Raw genomic sequence first — 19,353 nt, forward strand, 5'->3', positions numbered from 1 at the left:
ACATTCACTTTTGAAAGATTTTTGTATTATAATTGAAAATTCTCTCCCTCCGATGCACCTGAGAAGCATTAACTTCTTGGTGACTTTAAGAACCAAATCCTTTAATACAAACCTAGCTTTTCCCACAGGCACTTGAAAATATTTAGCATTTTTTCAGTTGGATGCAATTTTCATAATAAAGTAGCTCACTCGGCTACCTGACACCACAGACAAAGACGCTGAGTGAGCAGCTCCTGCCAACTTAGAGCATGAGCGCAACCCTCAGTTACATATTAAGTAGGCTTTGAGACATCCAACTGCTGTGACAATTCAAGTAATTTATGTATTATATATTATTGCCATATATTTTATTCATTATTCATAACATATGTATTTTATTCTGTAATGTCCAGGCACAACTCTTCTATAGTCCATGTCTTTCAGTCAACCTTAACGCAGCATACAACAGATCTTACATTTATGTAACATTTAAATTCTACCTTTTTTACAAGTTTTAGGATACCAAAGCAGCTCTTTGCTACTCTTCTGAACAGCACCAGCCCATCCCTATTAATGCTGCTCCCTATGTTCATTTCAATTTCACTGGCAAACTTTGCAGAAATGTATGGGAATTACATATATTTTGTTCTGTGCCAAAATATTCGGTCCAGTCCACCAAATCAGAAATGTTCATAGTTAACTGCATCTCTGGCAGTTTCAAGGGTATAATTTTAAACCTCCTGTATATTTTGTTAAATCAAACCCTACAATGATCCTGTTTTACTTCCATCCACTTAGCCTATTAATGCAGGCTAATACTGCATGTTCTTGTGGCAGCAAAACCTAAAGTGTACCAGGAGACTCTGGTGATAGATTACATGTACATGCTGTGTCATATCCAATTAACTCAAATTGACTGTGTACTGCATTATGCTGTTAGTGCATGGAAGATCAATAAATATGGAGAAAATCCAACGAGGCTCTCTCCATTCCCATCCAATTCTAGTAGGTCTGAGACAGATCATGCTCCTATGATGTGTGTGCTGCTGCTGAAGAGGGCAGGTGGTGCATAGACACCATTCAAACTTGGCCTATTCAATCTAAACTCCTCTAACTCGCCATTCATGCATAGCAAAACACCATCTGGTCCTATTTTGCCTCCAGCAATCACAGCTGACCAAAAACGATAATAACAGCTGTTGCAAAACAAAAGCCAAACAAAGGGGGGAGGGAAAGGTTAGAATGCAGTCCAGTGCTGCAAAATACTCCATGAAGTGAGAAATGGAAAAGGAGCCATTCAAATAGGAATCCCCATTGAAAAGAGTCAGTGCAAGACTTGTGGTTAAACTTGAGATATTTAATCCATCTGTCCTGCAAACCACAATGGTCAGGTGATAATATAAAATTGAGATTATGTTGCACAGAGGTATTTAAAGGCTTTTTTCTCCAAGTTAGAAACTAATGACCCTGTGTCAGCTAAAAATTAAACCTCCTTATGTTCTTTCATCATGTGTCAACCTGGGTTAATGTGAAAGTAGAATGTGGTTAACCGGGGTGATAAAGCATCTGAAACCTTGGGAAAAGAAGGGAGTAGTTAAGTGCTTGTAAATGCTATGAAGGAAAACATTCTTTAAACCATGCACGACACTGAAATCATACGGATTATTGCATTTTTCCTGTATAAGTTGCATATCAAGCAATTTAAACTAACAGTTTTATTTATGACCTATGATAGCACAGTTATTCACTTAGACTTAGGGAACACGAACACAAACTTGAACAGTTTGAAACACAAGATGTTCTGCAATATGCTATTGTGGGTAATGTAAAATATAATTTTGTAGCAAGCAGTGGGATGCTCCAGTTTTTCAAGATTTGAATTTTGATATTTAAAATGTAAAGACCTGCTTGATTATTAATATTTATTTTTTTTTAGCTGCAGTAATTAAAACTATTTTTCCTGGAATTGAACATCAGTAGTTCAGCAGCTCTTAATCAAATGTGATAAAACCCAGGATTTATGAAACCATTTAATGAGTGTAATAACACCTGCTTCTCGCTGCAAATAGTTGAAAACAGACTTCAGTTGTAATTAACTCTTATCACTAGTGACATTTTTCCAACGATACTTCATAGGTCTTCAAAATGACAATTATAGAACTAATACACAATTACTGTCACATGCAGTTTAGCAATTATTTCTGAAGACATTTGTCTAAAGGTTTCAAAAATGACTATAAAATGGTTCCCTTTGTTATGTAACATTGGTTAAAACTGACACACACAAAATCTCTCCCAACCAGCCTCTGTTGTGCCATTTCTGATGCAGACAGGCTTCCTTGCTCTTGGAATAAACACCCTCCATCCCAGACATTATTAGATATCATGCTAAGGCTATTAGGAGCATGGGTAGCTGTCAACTAACACCTATTATGAAAAGCTTCAATTTATACATGATTTTTTTCTGCTCCAAGAAATCTATACATTTATAATTAGAATCTCTTGCTGTTCAATATTTGTACATAATAAACAGAGTACCTGAGGATAATGAAATATTGAAAGATGAATTCTTTATGAGTAAACTCACATGGTATAGTACCTCTTCCCTCAAGTCTGGGTGCAACTTTTTGGGGATCTGTATTCCATGATTTTTGGGTTGTGGTCTGAGCATGGTAGCCATACCTCAAACAGGATTAGGATTCTGCTCAGGTTTGACACTTGCTGTTTTTAATTTTCATTTTATCATAAGCAGTTTAAGATTGTTGCCAATGGTAATTTGCAATTTTTATCAAGACCTCTTCATTATAGCTTCTGACAGGACAGATGCTGTAATTAATCATGCCAGACAACTGGGGATAGTGGTCAGACTGCACTCACAGCACAGATACTGCAGGCAAAGAAGGGAAAGAAGAAAACAAAGAATCTCTTCTCTGTCCAGAGCAAAAATATACGAACAGCACTAATAACATCCTGGATGTGACTGTCTCCAAACCCTTCATACAAAACACCTGCCCTCTCCATCCCCACCTCCATCATGTTCTACTTCTATGAGAAAACAAAAGTCAGAGAACTCAGGACCTGCCTGACTCAAGAGCTGGAGGTTTACAGAGGGAAGCCCACAGCAGTAGCTGCATTCACATCTGAAACTCTCAGAGAAAACCACAGTTTGTGCTGATTTGCATCTCTGAACACTATTGCTGAGAGACAGGTCCACTGCCCTGCTCCTACAGATCCACGTAAGGAAGGCACCATGACTGCTTTGTGACTCTACCACCTGCTTCCTCCTCCTGAAGTTGCAGATACCCCAGAGAAGGTGCCCGGGACTCCTCATCGGTGCATCCTGATGGATACAAGAGCCGATCGCTCGCTCTGCTCTGATCGGTACCTGTTTACTCAGCATGTCTGATAAAAACCCAAAGCAGTTAAAAAAAGGTCCAAGAAAATGTTTGCAGAAGGAAATATTTCTGGTTTTTCTATCAAAGACTTACGGTTCATCAGTTTTACTGAAATGTGTTTATTCTATAGCAAGATAAAAGCATTTATTTTAGATAAGCAAAATACAAACAACTTAATTGCTGCTATCATAACTCATAAAAAAGTATAAAACAGCATAAAAACACAATAAGCAATGTAGCAATTAATAAATCATGTTACCAGTGTTTACATTAAAGCCTCATTTATGAAAACTTTACAACACATGATATGAAAACTTACAACTTTTAAAGAAAATATTTACATTGATTATTCGGTTGTGGAGTTCCATTTAAATATTCTACTGGTTTTACAGCGTATTAATAACTCTTGCATTTCTTGTCTTAGCTTTCTGAAATAACAGTTTTATTTAAGTGCATTTCCCTTTTAAAAATACAGTGTATTAAATCTGAAACTCATCACTTCGACACAGAATATAATATTCACATTTGTTCTGTAATTCAATTAACATAAGAGGGTAAATGTCAATATATATTTTCTTACAAACTATGGCAGGTTTATTTGGAGAAATGAAGTGAAAGGTTGGGTCAAACATTTAAGTCCACTTACTTGCATCTGTTGTTCTGAAGACATTTAGAAGAGAAAAAAATTAAGAGCTTTGGCAAAAATCTGTGATTTACTCTATTTTTTCATGACAAAAAATGCCATCAACTAACTCATGTCATACAAGTACGATTGTATGAAATCCAATCATCATTTTACAGGTAGTTACAACTGTGCTTTAAGGGCTTCATGAGTTCATACTGCCTTGAAGTGCATTATTCACTTTTAGAGAAACAAGGGTTATAGCATATAACTCTGAAAGGCCATTTTGCAGTCATAAGGTCCAGGTATTTATTAGGCCAGTTGATTCACATATTGTAGGTAAAGCTTAAATAAATTAAAAAGGCATCACATGAAAAACAGCTTTTCTTTTTTAAACAAAATGATTTATAGTCAGCTAAAAGATGATACACAGCTACATTGTAGTTCTTTATTGCCTATCTAATAGACACTTTAGAGGATCATTTGATCTGTTATGCATCCCTGCATAACTACCATCAACAATTTACAGTTTTCAGCCAAATATGGTTTACCCCTACCCCCTCCATCAACACAAAGCCATGTTGCAAGACCATTTATCTTCAGAAAATACTGACCTGCGATAATACTTGAGTCTGTGTCTGAGATTGTATTTGTGACTGGTGCTGCTGAGGTGCTGGCTGAGGGCTCCCAATGGCCGGGATGGGAGAAGTGATCTGCGAGGCTCCGGGAGAGTGCTGCTGAGGAGAAGGCTGCGACTGGTGTTGCATATGCTGCATCTGCTGCTGCTGCATTTGCTGAAGCTGTATGTGCTGCAGCTGCTGTTGCATTTGCTGTTGATTAATCTGCTGCTGAAGATGCTGCTGCTGCTGCAAATGTTGCTGCATGTGGTGCTGAAAATGCTGCTGCTGCATTTGCTGAAGCTGTATGTGCTGCAGCTGCTGTTGCATTTGCTGTTGATTAATCTGCTGCTGAAGATGCTGCTGCTGCTGCAAATGTTGCTGCATGTGGTGCTGAAAATGCTGCTGCTGCATTTGCTGTTGTATTTGCTGATGCATTTGATGCTGATGTAGTTGCTGCTGCTGCATGTGCTGCATCTGTTGCTGCTGGAGCTGCTGTAAATGTTGCTGCTGGCTTTGCATCGAGGGACTGACTTGAGACGAAGACGGCGTTGCCACCATGTTTGTTCCCATAGAGCTCATCAGGGGAGCTGCAATGTTTGTTGGCATGTTTGGTGCAACGGTAACAGAAGCTACAATCTGGTTCATTGGCAGTCTCATGGTCAAGGGTTTTGGAGCAATTGCTCTAGGAAGGGGCTGTTGAAGAGTTTGAGGAGACACCGATACCGTCGCGTGTTGAGAAAGAGAAGTATTCAGAATAAGGGAGGAAGACAAATTTGTGGATGCCAGCGTTTGCTGAACAGAACGAATTGTCTGGGCCTCAGCAGATTCTGCAGCAGCCTGTGTTTGGAAAAGAAAATAATTGTCTTTTCAACAGAAAAAAACACTGTTACTGTTTACATGGAAATAAAAGTGACAGCTTCTCTGGGAGACTTCATCATGTTTTGTTTTCTATCAGAAAAGATCAATATACAGTCTGAAAATGATCACTGATCCACCGATTCATTACATCACCTCTTTATCTGTCTCCCTATATGGTACCTCCAGTTCTTACTTGGACAAAAAACTAACTTGTGCCCTTTCAACACCAGGAAGTCACAGATGGCCCATACATTTTGTTGCTGAAATTTAGAAATGGCACAACACTTTCTATATTTAGGTGTTCTAAAAAAAACCCCTCAAAACCTGTTCTTTGGGAGACAGCAGCATACCCCCCATATCGTGGTAGTTTACAACTACCAAGAATTTAACTGACATGTTTTGGACATTTACCTTAGAATGTGACAAATTGTGCTGCATCCCTACTCTAAGCAATCATCTCAAATGAAAAAGCTACAGCAAGGATGTTTTAAGTTAGAGATGAGATAAATACTGGACTTTAGGTGTATTTCCACCTGCAGTCTTCCCACAAGTTACTTGGCAGACCAGGTCCCAGGGTTTTGGGGAGCAAATATTTCTGATGGTTTTGAAAAGGGAACTTAGGACTGGGAAAATAAAATCCCTCAAAGATATTTAGAATTCCTATTGCCATTGAACTTAGCATTGCAATAGCAAATGCTTTTAGAATATTATCTAAGTCCCAGAAGGAAGAGAAAAACACAGCTTCTTAACACAAGCAGAAGAAATCCTTCAGCTTTCAAAAACATGTGTGTATAATCTCTGTTGTTGTATTTTTATTCATTAATTAAAATACACAGCAACTTTCTGTATGATTTACTAATGCTCTGCAGTTGTACATTCAAATAAATATTCTCAGGAGTTAGACATCATCAGCCTCTGTTGTTTTCTTGTGACTGAATATGTTTTGGTAATTGATCTTCATGAAATATTATTAGAGAAATAACCACCTTGGCAATGTTTTACCCGTATTTTAGATGTCTATAAGCATCTTTCCATTTACAATATTCAGATGCAACAGATCTACAACCCAGATAGTGCTGCCAGCTAGAAAGGTAAATTCTCAAATAAGACAGCAGAGCTTTGTTTTCTTCACAAGTTTTATTTTAACTCAGGATCCACTAAAATACTCCATGTGGCTCACTGCCAGTCTGTTTGTAAGTACTCTCCAAATTCAGAGCCACCACGCATTTTTTACCCCTCACCTGCAAGAAATGTTTAAGCTTTGCCACACAACTGCTCTCCAGCTCCACGCAAAGCAAGCCTGTCTTTTGAGAAGCAGCACTTGAGGAAAAACAAACCTCTGCAAATAGCTTGCAAGCGTTAACGTGAGGAGATCAGTATATTTTTCATGACTGAATTTTCGAAGTGCATTACTTTGCCTCCGTAGCTCAAGGAGGATGTACGTTTACAAAGGTCTTTTTTGGTAATTGTTAATATGCACGTAGAAAGACGAAATTATTTTTGGAGAGACCAAGCAGGGTTCAAGCAGCAGCACAACATCTTGTAGAGCTGTATGACAGGAATCCTAGGATGCTACTTTTGTTTTGCACAACATCTCCCCCCCTCGCCGCCAAATTTTTAAACGCCATTGCCAAAAGCTCACTTGCATTACATGGAAGGCATTATTAGGCTTACCTTAGAAACAAGGCTTGCTCTATAGGCAGCAAGTGCCTTTAGGTACTCTTTTTTGGCAGCTTCTGTTTTTCTTTTATATACCTATTAAAAAGAGACCACAATTTCACCAACTTCAACTATTAAGATGTTTTTGCCAGAATCCTCTCAAAATCACTTGCAAAGAAACAAAAAACACAGACCAAAACCCCTGGAAACACTCTACTGTTAGATGTGCTTTTCCTTCCTTGAAAGTTCTAAATATTCTTGCAGGTGGCTACAAGATTTCAGCTCTACTTCCTGGACTTGCTCTACAATTTATGTCAATTATCATGAATAACAAAAAGCTGCTGTCTGATATCAGTCTGAGCAATCAACTGTTTTACAAGACTAGCTATGCACACTTAACCTCCCCAGAAAATGGTATTTCAATGACACTAAGTAACAGGGATATTAGAACACTGAGTATTTCAGATGCCGAAATGTATCAGCAGTAGTATACAATGGCTATGTATTTTTTTTCCCAAACAAATATCTGACTTACATGTAAAAACATCTGTATATGTTTAGAAAAGGGGGTTCAAAGAGCTTGGACTTGCTCCATGCCCAGCATGAGAGAATTATACTGAGTTAAACAAGAACAGTTAGGCAAAAACGAATAAATCTTTACTTTCAATCATCAGTAAATTTAAAGTCCACCTTTAAATGATGTTCCTTATTATCTGCTACATCATACCAAAAGTTTCCAAATGTATTTCAGAAACAAGTACCATTCATCTCTTGCCAGAAGGTATCCTATATGGGAAGCTACTCTTCCACTGAAGCTTTTATTAACTGTTACTGGGAGCTGAATGGAATAGCAACAGGCAAACAAAGGATATCTTTTTTAACCTCCTTCAATCTGTGTGCAGAAGTTGCATGTGTATAAGAAGAAAAACCCTCAAGGAAGTAAAAAATTCATCACTCTGTACCAAGTTTGAGTTGGAGATAGCATTTCACACACAAACATAATGAGACACAGAGGATTGCCTTCAAAGGTTGGAAATCAACACGCTTTGTAACAAATTTGTAAGGCAGATCAAAGGAAAATGGTAAATATGCTGTACCTTCTTCTTTTCTAACTTATTAATAGCAAACAAGAGCTTTGAAATAGGAATCATCAAAAGATGGTCTTAAGAGGAGTCTAGGACACTATCACCTGAGCTCTTTTACAAACTGCTCTCTAAAATTTAAAGACAAATACAGTCACTTAACACTACCTACTGGGTCTTACAGTGTAGCCCTACAGAGGCAGAGCAGAGGTTAAGAGGACTTTTTTACAAGGATTACAATATTCCTTCTTGTGAGACAACCCCGAAACAATTTTTTACCTGTTTTTGTTCTTCTCCTAAACTGTCCCACATAGATGCCACTATTTTTGAAACATCTCCAAATGTAGCATTCGGGTTCTGCCCTTTAATTGCAGCTTGTGTATCCCTGAAGAAAAGGGCATATGCTGACACTGGCTTTTGTGGCTCATTGGGGTCTTTCTTTTTCTTCTTCTTTGGAGTCTTGGGCTTTTTGCCAGAGTCTGGGGCAGCTCTTTTTTCTCCGGTAGCCTAAGAAACAGTAAGAACAATAACAGTCAATATATGCATTAAGTCACATTAATTACAAAAAATTATTGACAGTCAGCCTTAATAATATATGGAGAAAGCTACTATGTATGCAATTTGCAAGAGTCCTGTTGTGCAAGCCATTCTCCTACCAAACAGTTCTTAGTCCCAGCTTAATCTCATTGGATCTACTGGAACTAAATGCATGAATATTTACTATTCACTTTAAGTATGGCTCAGAGAGTCAAATCCTATGAGCTTGACCTGAAAAAGTACACCCCAATGCTAATTTGTATTAAAAAATTACTTCTTAATTCATAGTAAATTTTGAATAGGCCATCTATGTTTTTCCATTAAGATGTAATTTCAGCAGCAGAGACTCCAAAGACAAGAGCTTGGAGGCATTTCCCAATTTCAAGACTTAGACTATCAATTTAGACACAGGTCAGGGATTAAAAAAACCAACTTTCAGGCAAAACACAGCAGGAACTTGGCAGTTTCTATGCACCTGCAGTGAACACTGGCTGTGTCCCCCCCACACCCTGGTGCTGGAGGCTCCATGCTATGGCCAGGCACTGCACCAACAGCCTCCTCTTCCCTCTGGGACAAGGAGCTCACCAGCAGCATGCTCAGGGTTACAGCAACTGCTATAACAACATTTGTACTTCATTTGTTGATAAAATTTTCCTTTTATAACAGATTTATTTAAAGCAAAATGTAAGTTAATTAAACTTTCAGTTATAAGAATGCTTTTTTTATTTCTGTCTAAAAGCATCTATGTTTTACATGACTCCAGAGAATACCAAAATGACAAAACTGTCCAAAGTTGATGAGTGAAGAGATTCACCAGATCTGAAAACCTGAAGCGAATTAGACCAAATATATATATATGTGTGTGTGTATATAAGCCTATTCTTAGGTTTATTATTATGAAGTATGAAAACTTCTTAAGTAAAGAAGCTAACCAGCAAGTTAATCATATTCCACTATACTGTAACATTTGCACTTTATATGAGTGCATTGCAGCTGAGCTGATACCACCACATCCATGAAAATACAGCACACAGAAGTGTGAAGCTTGCTCACTACAGCACATGGAATAACTTACTCTATTTGATTCATCTGCATCTTCTTCATTGATAGAGCTGGATGGGGAAGGAGTGGCTGATTTACTTGCAGGAGGGGAGGGAGAAGTGTGTGGCAAATTAGTGCCTCCTAAATTTAGCCCCAGCTGTGCACTGAGCTGAGACTGGTTAATGGTGGTGAGCTGAGACGGAGGCATAATTCCGGAATGAGCAGAATCAGTCATATGGACAATAGATCTCATAATCAGAGAGTGATCCTGGCGGTACTGGGAAACTTGTGTGTGACTCTGATCCTAAAAGAGATTAAAATGTTATTTAGTCATTAGCAGTCACCATACAGCAGTATTGAGTAAAGTTATTTTCATGGCCTTATAAACCAACATTGTCAACATGCAGTTTGCTTCCTTTATTTTTAATGAATTAAATGCAGCAACAGTTACGACAATTGCCCCGGAATTCCCTTTTCCCCCACTTGTGAGTGTTGGGGGTTTTATGGTTTTTGTTTGTTTGTGGAACAAGAACTTCCCTATTTTTAAAACATTTCTTCTCTTGATGCAGTAAGAAGTACCCACATAGGCAACAGGGAAACAGGCTGACTGACGATTCAGGGAAAACATTGTAACTGAGGAGACACAAACTGCTGTCAAATGCAGAAAGTAAACAAAACCAGGGCGGGGTGAGGGGATACACATAGAGAGAAAAGCATCTTTCTTTACTGACATTCAATAATTCTTAGCTCTTACAAGTAACAATAGTAGCAGGTATAAAACAATCCTGTCTGAGTGGGATTTTTAAGCTGTTTTGAACACAGAACCAGTGTGCAGACACTGCAGCATGCTGGAGAACCGGCCCAGTAACCCTAAACGCTCCTAAAGATCCTCGTTTGCAAGTACCACATGAAACCACACATTTTTACCTCTAATCAAACAATCAAACATGTGAGGAAGCAGCACGTGATGCACAAACCACCGACTTTATTTTTCTTGTACTCTGTGTGTCAGAAACACAAGTGCTTGCATGGTTTGGTTTCTACTGTTTCTTGAGGGCACAAACTGCGTGTCCTACATCTGTGTAGCATTTAACACATTTGTAAAGAAAAAGAAGCAAGACCCTGAAGGTAAAGTCAGCTGGAATCTTCCTATGAAAAACTCTTTTTTTTTTAACCACACACAGATCAATACACAATGAAGGAACATTTAAACAGAAAAGAAGATTTTTTTTTTTCAAAGTTAATAAGAGAATAAATAGCTCACAAATTGATTCAGCAACCTGATTAATCCACAGTCATTGTCTGAACAGCCAGAAACATGAGAAATAAATTAGATTTTGAAAACTCTTTCATTATTAATAACCTACACTGCAATTAGTAGCAGGTGCAATGCTCCTTAATGAAATGACATAGAACAAAACAGCAATTGTGGGAGCCCAGAGTACAGCCCACCGGACTTCCACAACAGAGCCTGACCTTCCTGGTGCTCTCTTATTAAGTATGGATAAGCCCAAACCAGTTTTCAAAAATCTGTGTCAGCATGGAGGTAAGTTTAACTCCAGTGACTTTCCTCTTACTTTTAACAATTCTGCCCTCAACAGAGGCAGTGGTTCTGTGCTCCTGGAAGCCTTTCCTTGCCTGGGACATACAAGGAAGCCATACACGTGTTAGAGAAGGTGCACACCCAGCCTCATCCATCTTTACATACAAGTGCTGCAGCACACTGCTTCCCTAGAGCAATAAATCATATTAATTCTGAATTTGACATTCATGTGTCTTTCTGCTGAAGCCTACACAGAAAAAAAAAAAATTCCTTCTTTAGTATAAAAGTACACGTAGTGTTGCACCTGGATCCAGTACAGATAAAGTTAACCTCACAAACTCATGATCCTGATCCTAAGCACTAGGGCTCACCCTCATTTTCCCCATGCTTTCCAAGCCATTGCCATCTTGGCTCATAATCCATGCCATACCACACTGCTTTTCCTACTTCTTGAATTCTTTTAATATTTTCAGTGAAGGACTGTAGTTCCTTAGAGATGAGTGTGTGTGCCAAAAGTAGAGTACTCGATACAGAAAGATCAAAACATCAGACTTATTGGCTGAAATACACATTTGCTTCAGGGCACCTTTCTGTGAAAATTTACTACCGTTAACTACAGGGTCATTTTGACTGTGACTTGTATTGGCAGTGGCATCTGGAAGTTATTCAAAGTCTTTTGTAAAACGATATCACTCTCTGCCCATTACTCCGATCATTTTATTTTAAAGACACGAGTTTATGGCAGTAATTCTGATGGTTTTTTCAGCAAAGCTGAAGATCATCAGAATAACCTTCTCTCGTAAAAATTAACTTTCTTCATTATTGTGCAGACAGTACTTCCTTGGAGGTGTTCTACCCTAAAAGGCTGGCTTTTGTTCTCCTTCTGTTGCTACACAATACAGGCCTTTCTGGCCTCTACACCGAGGCAACAAAATGTGATGACATGGGTTACAAACCATTTACTCCACGTCTTGTCATTTTGGTTGCATCTATGATTTTATTGAGACTAAATTCTCTTGACTTGCACTGACCCAGAATCTAATTTTATACACAAGCCCATGAATTCTTAACTGTCCCTTTTTCTGATACTATTTGATGCTTCTGTGGTTTTTTTACATCCAGTTATTTAATTTCAGTTTTTCTTTTCTGTATTTTTTCCTAATTTCTTGAGCCATTTTTTTTAATCTTAAAAACTTCAGTAAAAGCTAGAAGTGGCAACAACAATATTTTTAAACTCTATTTAGCACCAAATTGATAAGACATATTATATAAAAGAAAATGTTTCATAAAATTTCCAATCCCTTATAATTTACATTATATGTCCGTATGAAAACAACTAACATTGTATTTCCTGCACTTTAAAAAAAAAAAAGAAAGGAATGGGAATTTCATTTTACTTGGGAATACAGTGTTGTGGGCCTCAACAACGTATGGTACCTATGAAAGAGCTTTCAGACAAGGAAGTATAAACCATTTTTTCTGTTTGTAAAGTGGTTTGGCAAGTAGCAAGAAGGCAGCAAGAAGCTAGTGGATATATTTTTTTATAGCTCCTGAGCAAACAAAAATTTTCTAAAGAGGGACCTATAATCAAAACCTCAAAATTTCCATCAATTATCTTAACTCTTATTTTTTCCCTGATAGTACCAGACACCAATAACAAACGGAAAGGATCAGTGGCATTTCATCATGCTCGAAATGTTTATCAAAGAAACGTTTAACAACAAAAATCATCCTATATCAGAAGCATGCATGGAAATGCAAGTGCACTGAAGCATCCACATGACATCTTAATTATGTTACTATATGAAATTGAAAAACTCATGTCTCCAAAAATAATCCACTGAGAATCCTGGGAGAATTTTAGAGAATATCACAAGCTCTTTTACATAAACTTAACCAGAAGTAAAAGTGATATGTCAGTATTATGAGCATTCAGGATTTTTGGTAACATTAAGCAAAAATGACAGATTAGTTCTGACAAAAATTCATGAACTTCTCAAGCAGACAGTATCAAGTTTTGATTAAGCCTGATCTGCTTTACGGTCTTAGACTGAAGTTACGCAAAACCTGGTGATCTTAACACAAGTCAGGCAAAGCTCAACCACTGGTTTACTCAGCATGACAATCAAACAAGGATATAATGTGTGAAACCAAAAACCAAAGAGAAATAACTTGTGTAATTCTCTGCAGATTGGAATGACTTTGACTCAGACCTTTCTGTTGTCATCCTATGAGTGCTACAAAAAAATTAAGGTATAGAGACATTTTATTGAGGGGAACTTCAGAAACAGTCACCTCTCTGGCCTCTTCAGCTACAGGGCAAGAGGTTAATGACTCCTAAATGAAAGTGAGTAGGGTTGGATTAGATATTTGGAAGAAATTATTTAATGTGAGGGTGGTGAGGCACTGGAACTGGTTGCCCAGAAGAGCTCAAGACCAGTCTGGATGGAGCCTGGTCTAGCGGAAGGTTTCCTGCCCATGGCAGGGAGAGCTGGAATTAGAGGAGCTTTAAGATTCCTTCCAATCCTAATCATTTTACAATTCTATGATTCTAATTATATACGTGGATTAGAAAAAAAGCAAAATATGGTCCAAAATGTTTTCCCTTCTCAAAACATCTTTATGGTAATTGTATCTAGGCTCACTCTTTTGCACAGCTCTTACCAGTCTGGCACACATTATAAAGACATTCAGCATTTGGTGCATAGAAGGCCTCATCAAAGGAACCTTAAGGATATCTGTACATCAAACTATCCTACTTTCAACTGTTCTAATCTATTTAGACCATCATGCCAGAGAAGTCATATTTAGTCAAGAGGACACGTTTCATGGCATATGACAAATATATAGCTTGTTTTACTTTGATTTGTAAAAAAATAACTAATTTAAAATAGATAAAATATCCATTCATCAACAGACACTGGAAAGCAAACAACAGAGCAAAGAGGCTTAAGAAAAGGAATGTTAAACTCCCGCATCTGATACAGTATTATCAAAGGTGTTTTTCAACATACCCTTGAGTACCAAGGGAAAAAATTACGGTAATAAAAGATAAGTTCATTCTTCTGTTAGCAACTCATTAAGCATCCAGTACTTAGTAAACTTTGTAAACAGTTAGTATTTATTTTGACAGATAAATGTATCCAGCCATTACATTGAGAGATGCCCTAATTTCCACTTAACTACTCTGTATTTTAAGAATCATTTCCATACTATAGTTTTATCCTGAATTTCTACCCTGATATAATTTTAATCTCTGGGAATATTCAACAAGATAATTAAAAATATAACTAGGAAATTACTTTTTAGAACATTTTGAGCAATACTGAAGTCTTGACTAAAATCAATGTCTACAGCCTTCCATCATTTAAATAGGCAACACCTCCAGGAAGATTCTAGCTGTATCAGGACTGAGCCCATGGAAGTGCCTACAGGAGGAAGAAGGGCTGGGATCTGACCCTACACTGCATGAGCTAGTTTAAGGGAAGTGAGAAATCTGCCAACCAAAATAACTAAGCAATAACTAAGCAAAACCCAACACTATGGTTATGCTCACTGTGCCCTGGTTTCAGAAGTTGACTTAAGCCATTATATATTCTATTGCCTGAGGAATTCATCACTGTCAATATAACATAAGCTGATGTAATATTTTAAAGGATATATTTAAGTTGAAGTGAATGCACTGCAACGTAAAGAGTGAAATCCTCTGTTGTCCCTGACTGTAAATTACTCCCTTTACTTTTAGGCAAGTCAGCATATCTCTAGAAGAAATCCTCAATACTCTTTTTCTCCACAAGTAAAGTATAGATAAAAGAATCCATTAATCTAAATTTTTACAGGATTGGAATTCACTGCCAATCAAAACAAACCAAACTAACAGGATGCTTTTCTCCGTCAGAGATTAAATCCTTACTTAATACAAAACAGTTGCACTTGATACTGCCACCACTGAAGAATTGTCCTTCCTCTCCCCTCCACAGATATCGCCATCACTAATAGATCTGTCAAAATGTAGTTATCAGAAGATCCTACAAGCAGCAGCTTCTTTTCCTGGCAATGAGAAAGCTCCAATGTTCTACTTCATGTCTCTGCAGAAAAGTAAACCTTACCTTATTTGATTCCCAAATACAGTCTACAACAAACAGTACATGTTGATTCCTAGAAAAAAACAAATGTCTCCAGATCTAAGAGATGGGTTGGTGACAGGATGCTCACACACATTCTGCTGCCTGAAGAACATGAAGAATATGCATCTTCTTGGTCTCTGGGCTCCCTCAGTTGTACTACTCTCTTCTGTTCACACATAAGCCTCAGAAGGGATATGAAGAGGAAAAAACACAAACCAAAACCCCAAACCAACAAACATGAGTGGCCACTGACTGGTTCCTCAAAACTGAGGAACTATCTTTTGTTCTGGCACCCTCAGGTGTCTCTAGATATTAATTTCCTTCTTATGTGATGGAATGCCCTCATACAGCTGCAATCTCCAGGTTAATTTAACATGTTTTGTAGGAATCTTTCTGATTTACTGTCCCTTCCTTTTCTTTGTGGTCTGGTCTGCAACCAGGCTTGCAGGGCCCCCTTGAATGGCCAGTGTTCCTCTTCCTCCCCTGTGCAGCACAGTCCTCCCTTCCGAGCAGACAGCCTGACGCCTGCTCAGATTCCACAGATGTTAAATAAAGTCCTCTGCCCAAATTAAGGTGCAAATGAGACCAGATGCCAACTTTATTTTGCAGAATTAATTGTATAGGGTAAAGAGAGAGAGGAACAAGGAGAGAGATAGTGCAAGTAGAAGACAGTTACCGCTGTCCAGTCGGTCCTTCAGTGCCCAGGGCACTTGGTGTGGGTGCCACCCTCTTCACTCTCTGAGTCACTTTGTGCAGTCCCTTATTTGCATGGGAAGCAAAGGTGGGAGTGACTTTCACTCCCTCGTTAGCATGGGAGAGGAGAATAGACGTGGTTTTGCCATCCTGTATGCTCAGGTCTTAATTTGATGGTTGTTAGAGGTCTGTTCTGTGGGTTGTATGAGGCAAGTACCCCCAAAATCAAGCATCCTATTTGTGACCCCACTTCTTGCACTTGCCCAGGTATTCACTTGTTCCATAATGGGCCACAATAGCGTTGCAGTGAAAAGTATCAGGTTTTTTCCTGCCTGCCAAGGCTAGAACTGAAATTTTGTCCCTTTGTGCTTTGTGTACAGGCACTGGTGTTTTCTGCAACAATTTTCACCACTGAGGGCTTGTTTAAGGCATATTTCATTAACCCTTTCCTTACACCACTTATGGGGGTAGTAGGTGTGATGTGAGACTATCAAACCACAAGTGAAAACAGCTTCTTCTATGGAAGCACGTCCAGGGATTAAGCAGTAGGAGCACACTGCCACCAGGCAGTGCAACACCGTCTCAGAGATGTGATTCCAAACTAGAAGGTGCCCAGGGACAGCGCCAACCAGTCCAGGCACCTGCTGGACCAATACAGCTCCAGGTCCCAGGGTTCACTACCTCTGCAACATGAGGCTGCAGCCTCTGCTGGAACCAGCTCGTTCACAGCATGTTAGCTGTGAATCTCTAATAAAACGCTGCATTACGTGGTGAAGAAATACTGAAAGCTCACAGCCAGGCCAAAATCACACAGCTGCCAAACTAACGGGCAAAGACTTTTCTCTGAAATGCTTACAGTTCTTACTGGAGATGCCCCACCACCCTAGCATGGAGTGTTTTCTCTTTGGGAACTCTGTTCCTACCCTTTTACTTTTCTGTGACCCCGCAGATTCCTTACTCGATCGCCAAAGCAGGCTGAAGAGGTGACACTTTTTGGCCGCCTCAGTTGCTACCGAGTCCTTCTGTTCTTGCAGACAACCACAGGACAGGCTGGTGATAGCCCTCCACCCATCCACAGTGGCTGCTGCCAACCTAATTGATTACTTTATAGTTTAATCTTTGCACCATTTTATAGAAGCGTTTAAGAACAGATTCTCCACTCTTTTCTTCCCAAACATCTACCATACTTTAAAGCATATTGAATCACACTCCTTTTGGACAAGGTACCCAACAGCATGATCACAATACATGTGTGACTCAGATCACAGATCTGGGCTCTGATCTGATGAGTCTCTTGGCATGAGGAGCTTCTCTCCAAATTAGCAGTACAAGCTTAGGTCTGCTGTATGCAAACAGTGAAGACACATTGCAAACAAATCCTGGATAGTAGAAATTAAGCCCCAGAATGTCAGATAAACGCTGTTAGCAGTTTTGTTACAACCTCTGCAACTTCAGGTGCTTCAGCTCCCAAATCAAAGGCAGACTTCAAAGGTCCTTTTTATGCAGTAACATGGGGAGAGACTGCAAGGGAGCATGACAACTAACAAAGATTATCAAAGGTAACAAGAATTGTGCAAGGAATTTCAGGGGGACAGACTTGGGGGCTACATGGCATTTGTATGTTTAAAAATTGCTGCAAGTGTTGGTAGTTATGTTCAGGGGTACTTTGTGTTTTGAGGGATTTTTCTTTTCTATGCATTTTCTTTGCTTGTTGTTTGTTTCTAAAGCAAATCAGAAAAGTAGGTCTCATTATGTTTTGTATTACCAGACTCAGGTATGTTTTTCTTCCTGCTACCTGACAACAAAGAATAATTTAAAACTCTAAAGAGACTTCGCATTTCTTCATCACTTGAGAACCTGAAGTGGAAGCTGAGTATTGGGTAAGCTGTCCAAGGGGAAACATGGGTGGTAACAGCAGAGAATGGCAGGAATTTCAAAGGAAGTTTTCAAATTTCACAAGAGCAGGAGAGGCTGGACCCAACAAAGCCTTTGGCCAGGTACAACATATTCAGACCAGCTGCAGCATCTGCCTCATTTGTCTGGCTTAAGAAAGCAGCACCTGATTTGAGAGTTTAAACTCAGGAGGAATAGCTTAAAGCCATGGCCCTGTCTTAATGCACAGCTGGTGTCCACAGTCATATACATCCAAGGTCCTTCTGAGCTCAGTTCTCAGGAATATCAGAGACTCAGCTTCCGCTCCAATTCAGCTTTTCCCATTTTCTCCATATTCATATGGCACCTCACAATATTTTCTGGAGCTGATGGGTCTTGATTTAGGTACTTCTTAATATAAAATAGTTACAGTCTTTTTCCCCAGACTGTTCTGCCAATGTTACACTGCTTTTCTTCTTTCATGCAGATGTCCCTCATGTATCTATATAGGCAATAACCTACCTGCTTCATTTTTTTATTATTATATTTTTAGTTGCAGCAGTGCCTGCTATTCAGACAGGTGTCTTTGGTAACTGCTGCCACTTTGCTATGGACAGGTCCTTTCTAGCAGTTACTATGAGTTGTCTACTTCTAAGAACAGCAGAATACATTTCCCTTTCCAACCACAGCAGCTCATTAACAGATGGCCGATCACATCTGTACCAATAAGCAAGGAGGGAAGAACACATCTTTCAGAAAAGTAAATATATTATCCACACTGAGTATTACAATGCCACTGAGGGTATGAAAATCTTCACACTGTTATTTAGTACATGATCAGGCTAACACCATCTTCGTGTCAGGTCAAAGTCAGAACATGGAGCCCCTGTGCCAAAGCCACTGCTGCCTCCAGGGCTCTCAGCCATCGTCCACCTGCCCCCAAGGCCCCTTCAGCTGGGCACACACATGCTCTGAAAGGTAACTACAAAATGCACAACTACATCATCAGGTGTAAAATAAAACAGTTTATTACACACCAAACCAAACCAAACCAAACCAAACCAAACCAAACCAAACAAAAAACCCCCAAACCTACTCTGTAAAGACTCGAAGTTCAAAAGCAAAGCTCCAACCTATGTCACAGCTCAGCTCAGTTGGAGCTCCCAACTGAGTCCTAAAAGTCTCATTTTAGAGTGTCCAGCTTGTTCTGTATATGCCCAAATGTCACTGATCTGAGCCACCAGACCATCCTTTAATTGAGTGTTACTTGAGATGTATTTTTCCTGGTACCACAAGTTATTAAAACTAGTGGTGATAACAGCTGC

The 19,353-nt window shown here is 39.0% G+C and overlaps 1 protein-coding gene across 1 annotated transcript in view; it reads right to left on the reverse strand.

The window, feature by feature from the left end:
* Positions 1 to 3,487: 3,487 nt before the first annotated feature.
* The window catches only part of TOX3 (TOX high mobility group box family member 3), a 33,146-nt gene continuing 17,280 nt past the window's right edge, over positions 3,488 to 19,353 (reverse strand). Inside the window, exons 4-8 of the mRNA XM_017816132.1 lie at positions 9,828 to 10,097; positions 8,495 to 8,722; positions 7,149 to 7,229; positions 4,984 to 5,453; positions 3,488 to 4,866 (exon numbers count right to left, since the gene is read on the reverse strand). Coding sequence (XP_017671621.1) covers positions 4,596 to 4,866; positions 4,984 to 5,453; positions 7,149 to 7,229; positions 8,495 to 8,722; positions 9,828 to 10,097 — 1,320 coding nt within the window. The 3' untranslated portion in view covers positions 3,488 to 4,595. The remainder of the gene's footprint in view (positions 4,867 to 4,983; positions 5,454 to 7,148; positions 7,230 to 8,494; positions 8,723 to 9,827; positions 10,098 to 19,353) is intronic.

This window comes from Lepidothrix coronata, unplaced genomic scaffold (genome assembly GCF_001604755.1).
Source record: "Lepidothrix coronata isolate B3197 unplaced genomic scaffold, Lepidothrix_coronata-1.0 Scaffold54, whole genome shotgun sequence".
In the NCBI taxonomy this organism is placed as follows: domain Eukaryota; kingdom Metazoa; phylum Chordata; class Aves; order Passeriformes; family Pipridae; genus Lepidothrix; species Lepidothrix coronata.